Raw genomic sequence first — 16,128 nt, forward strand, 5'->3', positions numbered from 1 at the left:
CCTCCGCCGCCCTCCCCTCTACCACACCGCCGCCGCCGCCGCTCACGCCGCCGCCGCCCCCCCCACCTCGCCCACGCCGCCGCCACCCTCCACCTCCCCCACACCACCGCCGCCGCCGCTCACGCCGCCGCCGCCCTCCACCTCGCCCGAGCCTCCGCCTCCCTCCACCTCCCCCATACCGCCGCCGCCGCCGCTCACGCCGCCGCCGCCCTCCACCTCGCCCACGCCTCCGCCGCCCGCCCTCCACCTCGGCCACCCCTTTGCCGCCACCCTCTCCTTCGCCGCCCCTCGCCCCCACCGCCCTCCTCCTCCACCCCTCACCCTCCCCCCCGCCCTACCGAACCACCCACCGCCCGCCCATGCCGACCTCCGCCCTCCCGCCGTCCTCCCCGCTTCCCGCCCCTCCGCCCTCGCCATCCCCCATCTGTGCGTTCCACTCCGCCCGCTCCCTCCCGCTTGGCGCCCATCCCGCCCTCCGCCCTCGCCCTCCGCCCCTGCCGCCTGCCCTGGCTGGCCTGGGGGGCATCTCCTCATCATCTCGCGCCAAGTGGGAGGGAAGTGGACGGGGCCCTGAGCCGACCTAGCCCAAACGGAATGGGCGCCCAACACGTGCCGGATTACTGTGCCTTCCCGGGTGCAGCCTTTCGGTTCGTGAAGGGTCGGTGCGTGTCGTGACCCCCTGTGGAACACCCGTACCCCCGCACCATCTCCGTTGCTCGGTTGCTTAACCTTGCCACCACCGGGAGGCGGCCATGCCTTCATAGACTCGGTCGAGAGACCCCAGATTGGCATCCATGCCTCTCTGGACAGGGTGGCCCGCCACAACGACCCCTGGAATTGCGACTCGCCGCTTTCCTCCCGCTGTGATTCTGTGTGAGCTCTGTGTCTTGTTTGCCAACAATACACCAACCCTCCTATCCCCAGGATGAGGGCGCGACGAATTCTTGTTCGTTGCGGAGAAGCTGCCCATCTCGACAAGATTTTCGTGCGGCATGAATGACGAGCCGATGGCGAGCGGCCCGGACGCATCAGCCCTGGCCGCGTCGGACACCGTCATTATCGTCGCCTATCACCTGCCCATCATCATCACGTAAGCGCCGCCGCGCTGTGCCCGGGCTCCGCTGGCTCGCTGGCTGATCTGCGCCTTTGCAACGTGTAGGCGGACGGCTGGCGGAGGGTACAACGTGGAGTGGGACGATGACCGCGGCCTTAACCGGGACGGCATGAACCTTCCCACCCAGTGCATTTACATCGGCTGCATCGACATGGAGGTGACCGACGAGGCTGAGGCACGCGGCAGCAGCCCCGGGCGCCGGGACCGGCCAGCCTCGCTGAATGACGGTCCTCCGCGCCCCTCGCAGCAAGAGTCGATCGAGCGGCTGCTGCTCGAGAACTACTCGTGCGTCGTCCTCTTCCTCGAGCCCGAGCTCAAGGCCGCCTACTACCACGGCTTTTGCCGCGGCTACCTGACGCCGATCCTTCACAACCAGATGCACCAGCACCGCGGCGTCGACCCGTTCCAGGAGGGGGAGTGGCGCGCGTACTGTACGGTGAACCGGCTCTTCGCCGCCAAGGTGATGGAGGTCTACTCGCCGGGCCACATGATCTGGGTCCACGACTACCACCTGATGCTCCTCCCGTCCTGCATCCTGCGCAAGCTCCGCTCCGCCAAGATCGGCAGCCCGCACGCCCCGCACGCCCGCACGCCCCGCCCCTCCCGCCCCACCCCTCCCGCTCAAACCCTCCCGCCTCTCGCACCGAAGCCCTGCCCTCGCCCCCTGCCCTCGCCCCCTGCCCGGAGGTTGCCCGACCGCCGCACGCCACCGCCGCAAGGCCTCTTCATCCACGCCCCCTTCCCCGCCTCCGACCTGTGGGGGTCGGTCGCGGTGCGGACAGAGCTGCTCCGCTCGCTGCTCAACGCCGACCTCCTCGGCCTCCTCCTCCTCGACCCCCTGCGAAGCTCCTCGCACCCCCTCCTCACGAGTCGTGGCCGGAGCGTAGGCTTCCTGCTCTTCGAGTACACGCGCAACTTCCTCTCTTGCTGCAAGCGGATGCTCGGGCTAGAGTACGAGTTCCACAAGGGCGGCTACCTCGGGGTCGAGTACGAGGGGAGGCACGTCATGCTGCAGGTGGCGACCTTCGGCATCTCGCCCCCCAAGCTCGAGGCGCCTCTCGCCGTCACGAGCCACGCCCCTCCTCCCGCACACCTCCTCATCCCGCCCCTGACCCTGCACGCTAGGCGCGGCTAGCCGCCATGAGCCACGCCGCCTCGGGGCGGGCCGCCTTCCACGGCCACGCGCACGCGCCCCTCGCCGCGCCGACGGATTGCGCCGCGGAGCTGGGCAGCGCCATCGCGCAGGCTAGCTCCTCGGTCCGTGCGGTTGTGAACGGCGTCTCTTCACGCCTCCATCTGTGAACAGGTCTGCTCCTCCGGCCGCGTGGTTGTGGGCGGCGTGGACTACCTCGATCGGCTCAAGGGAGTCGCGCCCAAGATGCTCGCGTGGGAGGCGCTGCTGCGCGACTACCCGCACTACCGGAACGGGCACGTGCTGCTGCAGGTCTGCGTCGGCGCGCGCAACAAGATCCACATCCAGGAGGCTGGCCAGGTCGAGGCGGAGATCACGCGCATCGTCGAGCGCATCAGCGCCGCCTATCCGGGCACAGTGCACTTCGAGGTCCGGTCGAGCCTCTCCCCGGCGGCGCGGCTACAGCTGTGGGCAGGCGAGAGGCGAGGGTCTGCAGCTGCAGAGGGGAGGGCCGGCTCCAACCCGGGTCGTCCGCGACACGTCCGCGACACGTCCCTGACACGCCCCAGGCATGGGGATGCTCGTCGGCACGCAGCTGCGCGAGGCCGTCAACGTGTGGCCTCTCGAGTACGTCTACTCGCGCCACTTGCGCGGCTTGCCCGCCGGCGTGCTCGTCCTCTCCGAGTTCTCCGGCTTCGCTCGCGTGCTCAACGGAGGCCTGCGCGTCAACCCAAACTCGCAAAAGGCGGCGCTCCCCCCGCCTTCCCCCCTCTCGTCTGCCCCCCCCCCCCTGCCTGGCGCGTGACGGCTCTCCCGGTGTCGCCGCAGGAGCTCGTCGAGGCGCTCGACACGGCGCTCCGGATGGCGCCGGCGGAGCGGCTAGCGCGTGGCCTCAAGGCAACATTCCGCCTGCCCTCCGAACCTCTCCCCTCTCGCCTCTCGCGTCTGGCGCCCGCCGCCGCACCGGGCGGGGTGAGTGAGCTGTCTCCCCTCCCCTCCTCCTCCGCAGGACTTGGCGCACATCCAGCGCTGCACGCTCGAGGAGTTCGCGAACCGCTTCGTGACGGACCTCAAGGCCACGCAGACAAAGCGCGAGGAGGACTTCGTCTCTGTCGGCTTCGGCCTCTCGAGCTTCCGCATGGTCGGGATGGGCGCCGGCTTCAAGCCGCTCGACGTCGTCGAGTCGCTGGACAAGTTCCAGCGCTCCTCGCACCGCGCGCTGCTCCTCGACTGGGGCGGCACACTCACGCCAGCCGGTGCGACTTCCTAGACGCTTCCTAGACACTTCTCAGACACTTCTCAGACGCCCTCACGCCAGCTCTGCCGCCGCCCACCCCCCATGGTCTTCGCGACCCTCGCCCCCTCGCCCCCCTCGCCACGCCGCAGACGCCGGCCTGTACGACACGCGCGACTCCACCGACGGCCACGTCGTGCCGCAGCGCGTGCTCAACGCGCTGCAGACGCTCTGCGCCGACCCGAAGAACCACGTCATGATCCTCTCCGGGCTCGGGAAGGAGAAGGCGGCCGATTCCTCGGCCCCGGGGCGCGAGGGGCGTGTCCTTGCCGTGAGCTGCAGCCGCCCCGTCGCCTCAGGTGCTCGCCGCGTTTGGGTCCGTCCCCAACCTCTCGCTCGCCGTCGAGCACGGCTTCACGTACCGCGTGCAGGGCGGGCAGTGGCAGCAGCTTGTGCACGGGGTCGACACCTCCTGGCGCGCGGCCGCTGCTCAGAGCCGCACCCGCACCCGCGCCGCCCCTCACGCGCCCGCGGCACGCTTCGCGCAGGCGCTCCGTCGCCGCGTCGGTCATGCAGCGCTACTGCACGGTGACGCACGGCGCGTACGTCCTCTCGAAGGGCTCGTCGATGGCGTGGAACTTTGCGGACTCGGACCCCGAGTTTGGGGTGATGCAGGCCAAGGAGGTGCAGTTCGCGCTGCAGCATGTCCTCTCCGCCTTCCCGGTCGTTGTCCGGACCGGCAAGGGGTACGTCGAGGCTTGCCTGAAGGACGTCAACAAGGGCGTGATGGCGGAGCGCTTCGTCGACCTCTGCCAGGGCGGCGGCGCGCGGCCGCTCGACTTTGTGCTCTGCATCGGCGACGACTCGACCGACGAGCTCATGTTCGGCCACCTGCACCAAAAGCTGGGCAAGCATGCGCGCCAGCTGCTCACCTCCACCGTCGGGCGCAAGCCGTCGGAGGCGAACTCGTACCTCAACGACCACGGCGAGGTGCTCGAGCTGCTCGAGCTCCTCTGCACGCACGGCAACCACCCGCCGGGCTCGCAACCGGCGGCCGCCAGCAGTATGAGGCGGATGGCCGCGCCGGTGGCCAGCGGCGGCATGAGCGCATCGTACCAGAATCTCGCCGCCCTCGGCTGACCGCGCCGCCGCGCTGTAGCAGACGCGGGTCTTTGGAGAGCTGGAACTCTGTTGGACTGGGGCATGTGGGGCCTAAATCTACTGCATGGGAGGGTCTATTGAGGTTGTGACGCGGGGGACCCCTAGCAGCAGACGAGAGAGATCTGCGCACGTGTCGAGGCGGCGCGCTTGTGATGTGGTTCTCAAGCAGGTACGGCTTTAAGACGCTACTGACGTAAGACGTAAGAGACGTCGTGACATATGTCCACATATTCCGGCCCCTTTATTTTGAGGGGTCCATTCGTGTTAATCTGAGAACAACACATTTTCCAGGAAATTCCACACCTCTGTGTCCATTATCCTTCTACGCTACACACTCTCTAGAGCCTCTACGCTCTAGTAGACGCAAGACGGACGCGGGACGGGGAGCCGTGTTACGACTTACGTCCTCGCTCGTGTTATATTGTGCGCTGTACCCTGCACGACCCCTCTCTCTATCAGACTCTCTTTTGTACTCTTTATACGTGAGCTTCTCTAGAGCCGTACGCGGCTCAACCTGAACCTCAACTGACTACGCACTATACTCTACACGGCTATCCCTCTCAATAGACTCTCACCTCTCTGAGCTCTCACACGTGAGCGCTAGCTAGAGAGTATCGGCTCTACTGTCGACGCATCATTGACACTTTCAATAGTAGGGACGAGGTCCGGCCTCCTGGGACTGACCATCGTCGGATGCGACTTGTTCCTGTCGCCTGCGGCGTTTTCGTCGTCGCAGAAAGGCTAGCAGCACAATGCAGCAGCATAGAAGAGAGAGCCCGAGGAGAGAGATCACCACGATCACCCAGATATCCATTTCCGAGCTGCCACTGCCGCCAGGCTCTTTTGGCGGCGGAAGAGACAGGGGCGGTGCTGGTGGTGGCGTCCATAGAGACGGCTGCGCAGGCGGGGCTGCAGGGATCGGTGCAGCCGGCAGCGCGGGGACGGGTGGCGGCACGCCCGCACGCGCTGCCCGAGCGTGGGGTTCGAGGATGATGACCGCAGTCGTAGGCGAGTCAAAGACCTTTGTGTATCGAGCATCCCTGTCGATAATCATGTTGACTCCCTTTGCGAGCGGAATGAGCCGCGAGCAATCGTCCCTGGAGGTTGACGGCGCGTTGGCATGAGGGAGGCTTTCGTTGTAGAATGAGTTCGATGAGAAGGCGAAGCCTGTGGCCGAGACGTGTATGCTGAAGTATTGCGAAATGGTCGGCAGGGATGCGTCTTGCATTGCCACACTGCCGCCGCCGTAGAGCCAGTCCGTGTCAAAGCATCTTGTAGGAGCGGATGATTCGTGAGCGAGGGGCTGCGCATTGCACGTAGCCCGGACGTGGGCAAAAAACCACGGAATCGACAGCCAGGGCTCCTCTGCGCCTCGCAGGTGAAGGCACTCACGTCCCATCAGATCCAAGCAGGGCGTAACTTCTAACGTCATGCTGGCTGCGATGCACTCTCCAACCTGTAGCTCAAATTTTGGGACCTCGGCCACAGTCACATTCCAGAGTGCGACTGAATCATGAATGCAGTAGCACTCCAGAACGCGTGGCAGGCAGCTCACGCAGGACCTGTAGTCAGGGCAACGGCCATCGGAGTAGGAATGGCTCGTTGTCACTTCGTGACGATCGCTCCCCTCAGAAAACGCCACAAAATTGTGGTTGGTCACCAGACGATGGACACACGCGGCTGACACAGCCTCCGGATGGAAGCTATTCTTGTCGAGAAAAAATAGGCCGAGTTGACCGGCATACCAGCGGCACCAGACCACCGTTGGGGTGATTGTCCCGGCTGGGCACCTCTGGCCTGGAGAGATGCTGACGGGGGATGAGGGCAGAATGGCTCGCGACACACACTGACACGAGACGTCACCAGCAAACTTGGGATCGGCCGGTCCCAAATAACGGCGGGCGCGAGCGAGCGCGTTACCCGGGTACAAAAGATCTCGGACCAACAGAGAAAATTCCCATTTTCGCCTTGCACGTTAGGCATCACTCACGCATGACCAAACTGCAAACACTCCCTAAGTTTTCTTTGTCTCTCTCTCGCTCATTCGTGCATAAAATCTAGCATTTAGGTTGGTTCGTTCGGTCTTATTGCTGCGCACCCCGAGTGGACTAGAGATAGAAGCAGCCAACGATTAATGAAGTTGCTAGATATAGAGGGAGTGGCATGACTGACGGAGGACCCACCCAGCTCATCGATCGAGTAAGTAAAGGAAGGCCGAGCGATGGATGGTTCCCTGCGAACGCGCACCCCCCAGGGCTAGGGCTCTCTAGCCCGCAACCCGCCGCTGGGTGCGCTTCTTAGCTCCCCGGCCCTGGATGTGAGGTTAAGTGTTTTGAGGTTAATGACGCTGCACTCCAAGTGCTCCAAGATGGTTGGCTGCATGCATGCACTTGGAGCACTTGTGGATGGAGTGCGTGCGGTTGTTATCAACCCCCAACACGTGTCGACAACACGTGCGTCCGGTCTCTATCTGTAGGGATTCGCTGCCGTGGTCTGCCGCCGTGCCGCCGTTCCTTACCGTGCCGCTCCTTCCATCCGCGCCGCGCCGCCCTTGCCATTTATTCGCCGTCCCTCCTGCCGTGCGTTACCGCCGTGCCGCCGTACCGCCGCTCCCACAGTGCCGCGCCGCCTCCCACACGCACACACCTTACCTCCTGCTCGACCGAGTTTGCGATGAGAAGTGACCCGAGCCGCCGGGTGCCCCGCCGCGAGGTGGGGTGCTAGTATGAGCCCGACCCAGGTCGTAGTGTTCTTGCTCCCAGCGCTTGCGCTTCGGCGGTTAGTGGTGCACTAACCTCCGAGAAACCCATCGGGTCGCTCCTCATCGCAAACCCTATCAGCAGTCCTCCTCCGGGAATGTACGTAAGAGCTACATACACTGACTAACTATCTTCACAGTCGCACCCATTGTTTCCGCTATTTTGATCGTACGTTAGACAAAAAGAAAGAAAACAGACAACCCAAGCGCCAAGGGAGGGATGGGAGGACGGCACGCCGCCACCACACAGGGATTTGAAGGAGAGAGAGGAGTGTGGTGCTCGCCGTCGCTGGGATTGTTTTGACCGCGCAAGATATAAAGGGTGGCTAAGGGCTCTGCCCGCAAGGCGCCCACGTCGCAGACGCGGTACCATTGACAAATCTGCCCCCACACGAACAAATAGCAAAATCCGAATACCGTGCAGAAACCATGTGATGTGGGCCGTGCAAGCCTTCAGCTGGTGCCAAGACATCGCTCGTTTTACGGGAGCACTGCAGCAACCACAGCCGGGGGCTATTGCAACACATATGGAGAGCCTCCTGCGTGACCTCGGGGACGCGCGCGACGCCTGTAACAACCTGCCTTTTGACGATGCGCTGCGCGACAAGATAGCTACCGAACTGGATCGCATCGAGGCTGCTCCGCGTCTCGAGCGCATGTTGGTGACGAAGCCGCCAGTCAAGAGGTGGGCGGAATTGGTCAGCCGGCAGAAGGATCCGTCCATCAAGACGCGTCGTCAGGCTGCGCTCACCGCCATGCTGCGCGTCGTCGACCGCCTCCCCGGCTCCCTGCTCGGGGGCCAAGCCAAGATGCTGCGTACAAGGCGGCAACGTCTGCCCACTGTCCGCGCAGGTGTGCGGCGCTCGTCGAGATTGACGGCAGGGCGTTGGGCTCGGCAGGGCGAGATGTTGTTGACGCTGCTCGTGAGAAGGGCGTTCTGTGCACCGACATGGGCATCTTGTACGACGCCGGCACGGCTCCTCCCGAGCAGGAGGAGCGGGAGGTGCACGATGTGTCGCAAGCGCAGCTCGAGTCGTTTGTGCATCGAGCTGCAGACAAGCCCTGCGTCAGCTCGCCTCAAGGTGACGGAGACTTGTGCTTCGAGCACGTCGTGATTCGCGCGGTGGCGGGCGAGGGCATCGGCGGCTGGTCGCCGGGCCTGGGCCGAGATTGCGTCGTCTTGCATTTGGAGGGGCCTCGCCTACGTGTCCAGGGTGGCAGCATGCTGACCCCCACGACGCTGCACGCCAGGGAGGTGCTAATCGCCGACAAGAAAGAGGGGGCTTGGAGCCTCTCGTTGGCGGGCGATGATGCCGGCGACGACACTGGACCTGCTCGACTCTTTGTAATCTCATCGTCGATGAGCACTCCCTCCGATCTGACGAGCGCGTGGCTTCCGCGCAGCAGCCCCGGGGCCTGAGGTATTCCGCTGGCACCGAGTCCGACAACGCCTACTCCCCACTCCGGTGAATGACGACGAGTCGGAAGTCCTAGAAACCCAACGGTTAAGTGTGAGGTTGTGTGTGTGTGTGTGTCGTGTTATATATATAGAGAGAGAGAAGAGAAGAAGAAGTGATACGAATTTGCTTGCTCGAGCTTGCGTGTTTTTTTGTTTGTGTGTGACGGTTTTCACAAGTGTTTGTTTCTCTTACGTTTGTTTGTTTCTTTTCCCTACTTTTGACCGCGCAAGACAAAAGGGTGGCTAAGGGCTCTGCCCGCAAGGCGCCGCGACGCGGTACCATTGACTAATCCCGGCATCACACCCACACGACCAAATAGCGAAAATCCGAATACCGTGCAAAAACCACGGAAATTGAGCAGAAGAACGATCGAGGGGTCCCGTACCATGCGGAATCGACCCTATCCAGTGCTCAAGTGCTCAAAGAAGAACGGTAACCTCACCTCAAGTGCCCAGCCTCTCCTTCCGCTGCCGCCGGCCTCGCAGTCCCGCCAGCCATCACGCTGCAGAGCCTGCGTGGACGCCACAGACACCAATTCTGCAGCCCACAGCCCTTGCAACCTTCCCTTCCCCACCCCCGCCTCCAGTGCCTCCAATCAAGTTGCACCTCTCTTCTTCAGCGAATGCAGCGGCAGCACCACGTCAGAGGCCGGGCCGACTGGCGGACCTGCATGCCCAGCCACGCCCCCCACTCCCCACCCGCTTGGATCGATCAGCTGACAGCTCCACCAGCTCCCACCACCGCGTGTCGTGTCATGAAGCATATGATAGATAGACTTAGAAAGCATGAACTATCGAAAGGTCTGGTCTCCAAAAAGAGCTCTCGGCGGGCTGCGCGCGCCCGCGCCCCGCCCCTTTTGCGCAGCAACACCTTAAATTTCATGGCCCTCCAAATTCGGGTCGGAGCGCAGCGGAGAGAGAGAGATTTTTAGCAATACCAAACAAATCTAACACTCACTTGTTCAGCGGAGTGGGCCCCGAGTTTGAAAAAGGCGACGGACGCTCCTAGCCTCCAACAACGCCTCCCCGGCGCAGAGGGGCCCCCGGAGGAATGCTCAACCGCCCCACGCCACGCCGCTTGCGGCGGTCCTATTCCCAGCTAGCCGGGGCGTTTTGATTTTTCTTTTTCGAAATGTTCCGAGAAAGCAGCATCGGTCACGTTTTCTATGATCCCAGCCCTCGTTGCCGCTGCGCTCGGCCTCGCCCGACCGCCACCATCCACGGCGCCTGACGGCCTATGCGTCGAATATTTCGCCATCGGATCCAACATGGCCTCCAGAGTTTTCGAGGGCCGACGCGGCATCAAGCCCTCCGCGAAACGCCCAGCGGTTGCCCTGGATCACGCGCTCACTTTCGACGTGCCTGGCGCCGGGTTTGCCGAGCCGGCTTTCGCTGCCATCTCATCACGCACAGGCTCCGAGTGCCACGGGGTCCTTTACACGATCTCCCCGCTGGACTGGCTGCGGCTGTGCGCCTCAGAAGCGGTGCCGGTTGCCTACGTGCCCGCCTTTCTCACAGTCGAGTGCTACGACGGCCGCCGCGTCGAGGCTGTCTCGCTGCAGGCTGCGCCTGGACTGCCGCGGCGGAGAGGCGGGACAGACGAGCCTCGACCGTCTGCGCGGTACCTCTCGCTGCTGCGCGACGGCGCCGCCGAGGCTGGGCTAGCGCCGGTGTGGCTCGAATACCTCGACAGGCTCGAGCCTGCGGTGGGATCAACGCCCGCCCCGCTCCCTGCCCCTCCGCCGAGGCGGAACTATGAGGAGCGTTATGGTGCGACGTTCGTGTGAGAGGCGGCGGGTTCTTGTCTATTGAGTATTGTTCGCGCCCTGGCGCGGCGCCTCGTCCTAGGCCTCGTCAGAGCGATGTATTTATCGACGTACCGTATACCCATTCACGCGCCACGATTGAAGTCATGAATTTGTAAGGCACTGAGCTCAACATGAAAAACGAGTCTCAGCGGTGCATGTGTTTCACGGTGTTCAATCTTCGCTGCCGTTCGACTCGGAGCCGTCGGCGTCGCCCGTGGCGTAGGCGTCGCGCAGAGCCAGTAGGTCCTCGGTGACCTCCGCGAGCTCGTCGGCGCCCCACTCGGCCGCGAGGCGATGCTCGGCGGCGCGGCGCTGCGCCGCCCACTCCTCCGCCACCCGCTGCACCAGCGGCCCAATCGCAGGGCTCGACTGGAGCGCGGCCGTCGCCGGGAGCGAGAAGACCTCTTCCCCCTCGCGGCGCGGCGCGAAGGGGCGCGGTGCGCGGTCGAGCGCGGGCGGCAGCAGCTCGCCAGCCGAGCCGAGATCGGGCGTGAAGAACTGCGGGAAGGGCAGCGGCAGCGAGAGCGGCGCGGTGCGCGTGAAGATCGACACGTTCATGCTCGAGCGGCAGGGCAGCAGGGGCGGGATGACGCTCACGGCGGCGAGGGGCTGCGGCGGGAAGCCGAGGCAGCTGACGCTCTGCGAGAAGGCGATCGCGCGGAGCGGCGGCAGCTGCCACGGCGCGAGCGGGCAGAGGAGAGCCGTGGGCGAGAAGACTCCGCCCGAAGGCAGTGACCACGCCCTCCGGCCAGTCGGCTCTACCTCGCCGAGAGTCGGGGGAGGGAGGGGCAGCCCGAGGACGGGAGACCCGAGGTGGAAGCGCGGCGCGACCTGCAGCCCTCCCAGCAGCCGCGTGAGGCCGCCCCGGCTCTCTCCGCGCGTGCGGAGCGGCAGGCTCACGACGTCGAGCCACGCGGCGGGCAGGGCGGAGGTGGTGTAGCGGCACGGGCGGGCGGCGCTCGGAGAGGCGGGGCGGACGAGCGGCGGCCGCGGCGGGTCGGCCGCGGAGGCGTGCCCCACGAGAGGCACGTAGCAGCTGCGCAGCTCGCCGAAGGCGGTGAGGGCGAGGGCGTCGTTCAGCGCGGCGACGCAGGCCGTGTGCGGCTGCGGGTGCGGCTGCGGCGCGGGGCACGTGCCGAGGCCGAGGGCGAGGCAAGGCGCGGCGCTCATCTCGTCTCGGATCCGCGTGAGCAGGGCGGAGCCGAGGCCGCCGAAGGCGCCTGCGACGCGGAGGCGGGCCTGCGTGAGCCTCGTGCGCGGGCGGGCTGAGTTGCGGCACTCGAGGAGCGCCGTCGACGTCGGCGAGGAGGAGGAAGCCCTGCGGCTTGTCGCACTCCTCGAGGAAGCGGCGCGTCCGCTCGAGCAGGGCGGGCGAGTCGCCGTCGAGCGCCGCCTCCTCGCGCCTCATCAGCGACTCGCCCTCGGACCAGAGCTCGAGCTGCGAAAAGTTGTGGCTGTGCGGCCGCAGCGGCGCCACCGAGCGGGAGTGAAGCTGCGCCTGGAGGTAGTCGGACCAGTACGCGGCGGTCGCCTCGAAATCAAAGGCCGCCGCGCTCGGCGCGCTCCCTCCCTCCTCCACCTCGACCGCTGGTGTGGCCGTCGGTCGAGGGCTCCTCCGCCGCTCCATCTCGCCCTCCTCGCCCTCGTCGCCCTCGTCGCCCTCCTCGCCCTCCTCGCCCTCGTCCTCGTCAGCGCGGCCGGCCCCGGCGTAGAGGGTGCGCACAAAGGGCGACGGCTCCACCGCCTCCATCGTCACCGTCGTCACGCCGCCGCCCCATGCGAGCGGGTCGACCGGTGGCGGCTCGCCTCCCTGCCCGCCGCTACAGGAAGAGCCCGCCGTCGGCACGCGCCGGCCCTGCGCACCCAGCGAACCGAAGCCGTCGGATCGGTCGCACACCACCAGCCGCGGCGTGCGCGTGCTCTGCCGCTCGCCGCCGCCGGAGCGGTAGAGCACCGCCGGGTCGGCGGCGTCGGGGTCAGGCGAGCCGTCGGCGGCCATCTCTGGGTGCAGCGAATCGTCCTGGAAGTTCCAAAAGTGCGCTCCCACCCACGAGGCCTGCGGACCGAGCTGGATGGTGACGATCTCGCGCGGCATCGCAGCCGGAGGCCCACACGACGAGGCCTAGTCGGGCCTACGCGTGCCGCGCGGACGAAGTCGAAACAACAAAAATGAAATCAGATCTTTCTGAGCTCCCCGGCCCTGGATGTGCGGTTGCTGACTGCACTCCAAGTGCTCCAAGTGCTCCAAGTGCAGCAGGGGTTGAGGGTTGAGGCCCCCCGGCATCACACCCCTCTCCTTAAAATCCCTGTGTGGTGGCGGCGTGCCGTCCTCCCATCCCTCCCTCGGCTTGTCTGTTTTCTTTCTTTGCCCCCCCTCGAGAGTGGGACGACCGCGAGGTGGCATGAAGGTTGCAGCGAGAAGCGGCGAGAGACTGCGAAGAGAGATAGGAAGAGGCAGATTCCCTAGGGTGGGCGACGGCTAGCGCATCACACACCTCTCCTTAAAATCCCTGATCTTTCAGCAAAGCGATGGCCTACACCTGGTACGAGTTCAGATGCGCGCCCGGCAGAAGACGCGTGTGATGCCGCATGCAGAGGAATGCGCACAGAGAACGGACGGCAAGAGGAAGGCAAGGGAAGGAAGAGAAACGGCTGGTGAAGCTCAGCTCACGGCGTAAGTATTGCGTTCACTAACCATCCACGGCAAGAGTCACGGTGAATGCTGCCGCATAAAGCAACAGAGTCGCGCTTGGCGCGATGGTCTTGTCGCGGTTCACGACTTGACGTTGCACACGGTCATAGACGCAGGATCTATTTGGCGAGTCTCAAGCAGCGAAAGTAGGCGCGAGAAATTAATGTCGATCCTGAGATCTCAATTTTGGCGCTAGTTTCGTTTTCTGGTACATCACGACGACTTGCTTGGGTCTCATGTAGCTCGACGGCTCTTCGACGGCTCTTTCTGGTTGGATCAGACAGTGCTATCAGTCAACAACACAATGCCGAGAGCAGGGCAGCCTTAGAGCAGGGCGGCCTTCGAGCAGGGTCAACTAAGCTCCTGCTGCATATCGAGCATGGAAGGCGGCCTTTGTGCTCAAACCTGTTCGAGTTGGCCTCCGGGAACAAGGGTGCGTGGCCGGCGCGGTCTGTTTCACGTGCAATGAGGGCAACGCCATCAACCAATCGCGAACATGGGCCGACATGCCTCCGACATTTCTCAGGGCCCAAACGGAAGCTCTGGCCTCTGCAGACAGCCAGACCGCTCTGCGCGGTCGGACCGACTTTTTCAGACTTAACTATTCTGGATACTGAGGGTATGTGCCGCTGCTAGATCTCACTGAGTTGAGCTCGTATCTGCCTTTGGTAAGCAGAGTTTTGAGTTCGGCAATGTCTGCGGTAAGCTGTTTCCGTGTACAGAGGGCCGCGTCCGGACGACCCATGACGTCGGCCGGGACCCCCCCGTGGCGGGGCCTTTCGATGGCTTGTCAGCGCTCCTCGTCTGGGCTTGGCATCACCTCCCATCCACGCACGTGTACGTGTAGCTGAAGCAAGTACTCGTAAAAAAGGCGCGTCAAATGCAGCATCTAAAGAAGACGACATGAATTCAAACACAAATGACGTGTGAGTGTTAGAGTTGTTTGGTATTGCTAAAAATCTCTCTCTCTCTGAATTCACCAGAGAGAATGTTCACTGTTCAGAAGTCTTTGCGCGGGGTGTGTGTGAGCAGAGCCATTCCGCGAGAGAGAGAGTTGTTTGTTGTTTGTGTTCCGCGTGGTTGAAGGTTGAAGGGGTCTGTCAACCACTTGGTTGGTGGTTGAGACCTCTGTCAACTGTCAGTCAACCCGCTGGTTGACAGTTGAGGCAATCGGCCTTAACCACCGCTCTGAGTAGAAAAATCCCTCACGCGCCCGACCAAAGAGAGAGAGAGAGAAAGAAAGAAAGAAAACAGACAACTCAAGGGAAAAGAAAGAAAGAAAGAAAACACACAACCCAAGGGAGGGATGGGAGAACGGCACGCCTCAAGGGAGGGAGAGAGGAGCAGAGCGCGATTTCTCGAAACCGCCGCCCGCCGAGGTCGACACCGGCCATGCGTCCCTCCTGTGCGACCAGACCCGGTCTAGTGCCACAGAGGCGCGATGGCGCCTCCGCTGCCACAGGTGGCCGTCTGTGCCGTCATCCTAGTGCTGGTGCTGCTGCAGGGCGCTCTCTACGCCCGGCGGAGCACGTGGGTGATCACCCAGCCGCTCGCCAGCAGTGGCGGCGTGGTGTCTGTGCCTGAGAGCGTCGCCGGTGCCGTGCCGCCGCCCGGAGCCGCGTTTCCGTCCGCGGAGCAGGTGCTGCGACGGGCGGGGATGCGGCGGTTGGACCCGCCGACGGCGAATGCGTCGGCAAGTCAGGCGCCACCGTCCGGCAAGGACTGCGGCGAGGCCTCGGGCGAGTTTCCGCGGCACCGCATCCTCATCGTGCACGAGCAGCACCTGCAGTCGATGGGCTGCGACGTGCGGCTGCTCCGCTTCGTCAAGGACCTCGTCTACCTCAACCAGGAGGTGTCGATGCTCTTTCGCGGTTCGACGCCCGCAAAGCTGCGGCAGCCAAAGTCGAAGCAGCTCGCGTCCATCCTGCACATCGACGGGTTCGAGGAGGACCAGCTGCGCAAGGGGCTGCGCGACCCGCCCGGGCTGTACGAGTGGACCAACGCGACGCGCTTCGCGCAGCTCGTCTCCAAGGGACACTTCAACATCGTCATCATCTTTCTGTGGTTCTGGTACGACCCGCAGCCATCGGTGGCGGAGCTTGTGCTGCCCGTGCTGCGCGCGTACGCGCCGGCCGACAAGCAGCCCTTCGTCGCGGTCCTGTCGGACGACGCGCACGCGATCCGCTCCTCGCGGCTCGGCGAGGTGAAGATCTCTCTCCGCTCCTCTCCTCTCCTCTCCTCTCCTCTCCTCTCCTCTCCCCTCCTCTCCTCTCCTCTCCTCTCCTCTCCTCTCCTCTCCTCTCCTCTCCTCTCCCCTCCTCTCCTCTCCCCTCCTCTCCTCTCCTCTCCCCTCCTCTCCTCTCCTCTCCTCTCCTCTCCTCTCCCCTCCTCTCCGCGCCTATCCTCTCCTCTCTGCCTCGCCTCTGCTCGCCTCGCCTCGGCTCGCCTCGCCTCGCGGGTCGGCCGATCCACACTTCCACGCGAGAGGGAGACACACACACACACACACACACACACACACACACACACACGCACACACACACACACACACACACACACACACACACACACACACACACACACACACACACACACACACACACACACACACACACACACAACGCACGTCTCCGACACTATGTGGCAGGTTGAGATCCACCCGTCCACGCGCGAGGGGTACATGGAGCGGGCGCGCAACTACTGGCTGCGCCAAAAGAGCATGTACCAGATGATCGACATGGCGCTCTACATCTCCGCGATGGACGCCGTC

General features: G+C 64.3%; 3 protein-coding genes across 3 annotated transcripts; 2 read left to right on the forward strand and 1 right to left on the reverse strand.

Moving 5' to 3' along the window:
• Positions 1 to 594: 594 nt before the first annotated feature.
• EMIHUDRAFT_558042 (glycosyltransferase, family 20) lies at positions 595 to 4,836 on the forward strand (the record flags this gene model as incomplete). The annotated part of the gene is made up of 15 exons (XM_005780547.1): positions 595 to 662; positions 811 to 863; positions 931 to 1,090; positions 1,160 to 1,289; positions 1,362 to 1,677; positions 1,834 to 1,932; positions 2,002 to 2,165; positions 2,240 to 2,371; positions 2,421 to 2,772; positions 2,816 to 2,970; positions 3,075 to 3,143; positions 3,256 to 3,502; positions 3,633 to 3,811; positions 3,840 to 3,955; positions 4,029 to 4,836. 15 exons carry the CDS (start codon positions 595 to 597, stop codon positions 4,618 to 4,620), a joined length of 2,832 nt encoding a protein of 943 aa, XP_005780604.1. The 3' UTR covers positions 4,621 to 4,836.
• A 5,188-nt stretch (positions 4,837 to 10,024) lies between these two features.
• Positions 10,025 to 10,645, forward strand: EMIHUDRAFT_235038 (hypothetical protein; the record flags this gene model as incomplete). Its single annotated transcript, XM_005780490.1, has 1 exon — positions 10,025 to 10,645. The coding sequence occupies one exon, from the start codon at positions 10,025 to 10,027 to the stop codon at positions 10,643 to 10,645; it is 621 nt and encodes a 206-aa protein (XP_005780547.1).
• Positions 10,646 to 10,837: 192 nt separating this feature from the next.
• Positions 10,838 to 12,761, reverse strand: EMIHUDRAFT_114279 (hypothetical protein; the record flags this gene model as incomplete). Its single annotated transcript, XM_005780491.1, has 2 exons — positions 10,838 to 11,905; positions 11,946 to 12,761. The coding sequence occupies 2 exons, from the start codon at positions 12,759 to 12,761 to the stop codon at positions 10,838 to 10,840; spliced, it is 1,884 nt and encodes a 627-aa protein (XP_005780548.1).
• Between the last annotated feature and the right edge of the window lie 3,367 nt (positions 12,762 to 16,128).

Source organism: Emiliania huxleyi (genome assembly GCF_000372725.1).
Source record: "Emiliania huxleyi CCMP1516 chromosome Unknown EMIHUscaffold_213, whole genome shotgun sequence".
Classification (NCBI taxonomy): Eukaryota; Haptophyta; order Isochrysidales; family Noelaerhabdaceae; genus Emiliania; species Emiliania huxleyi.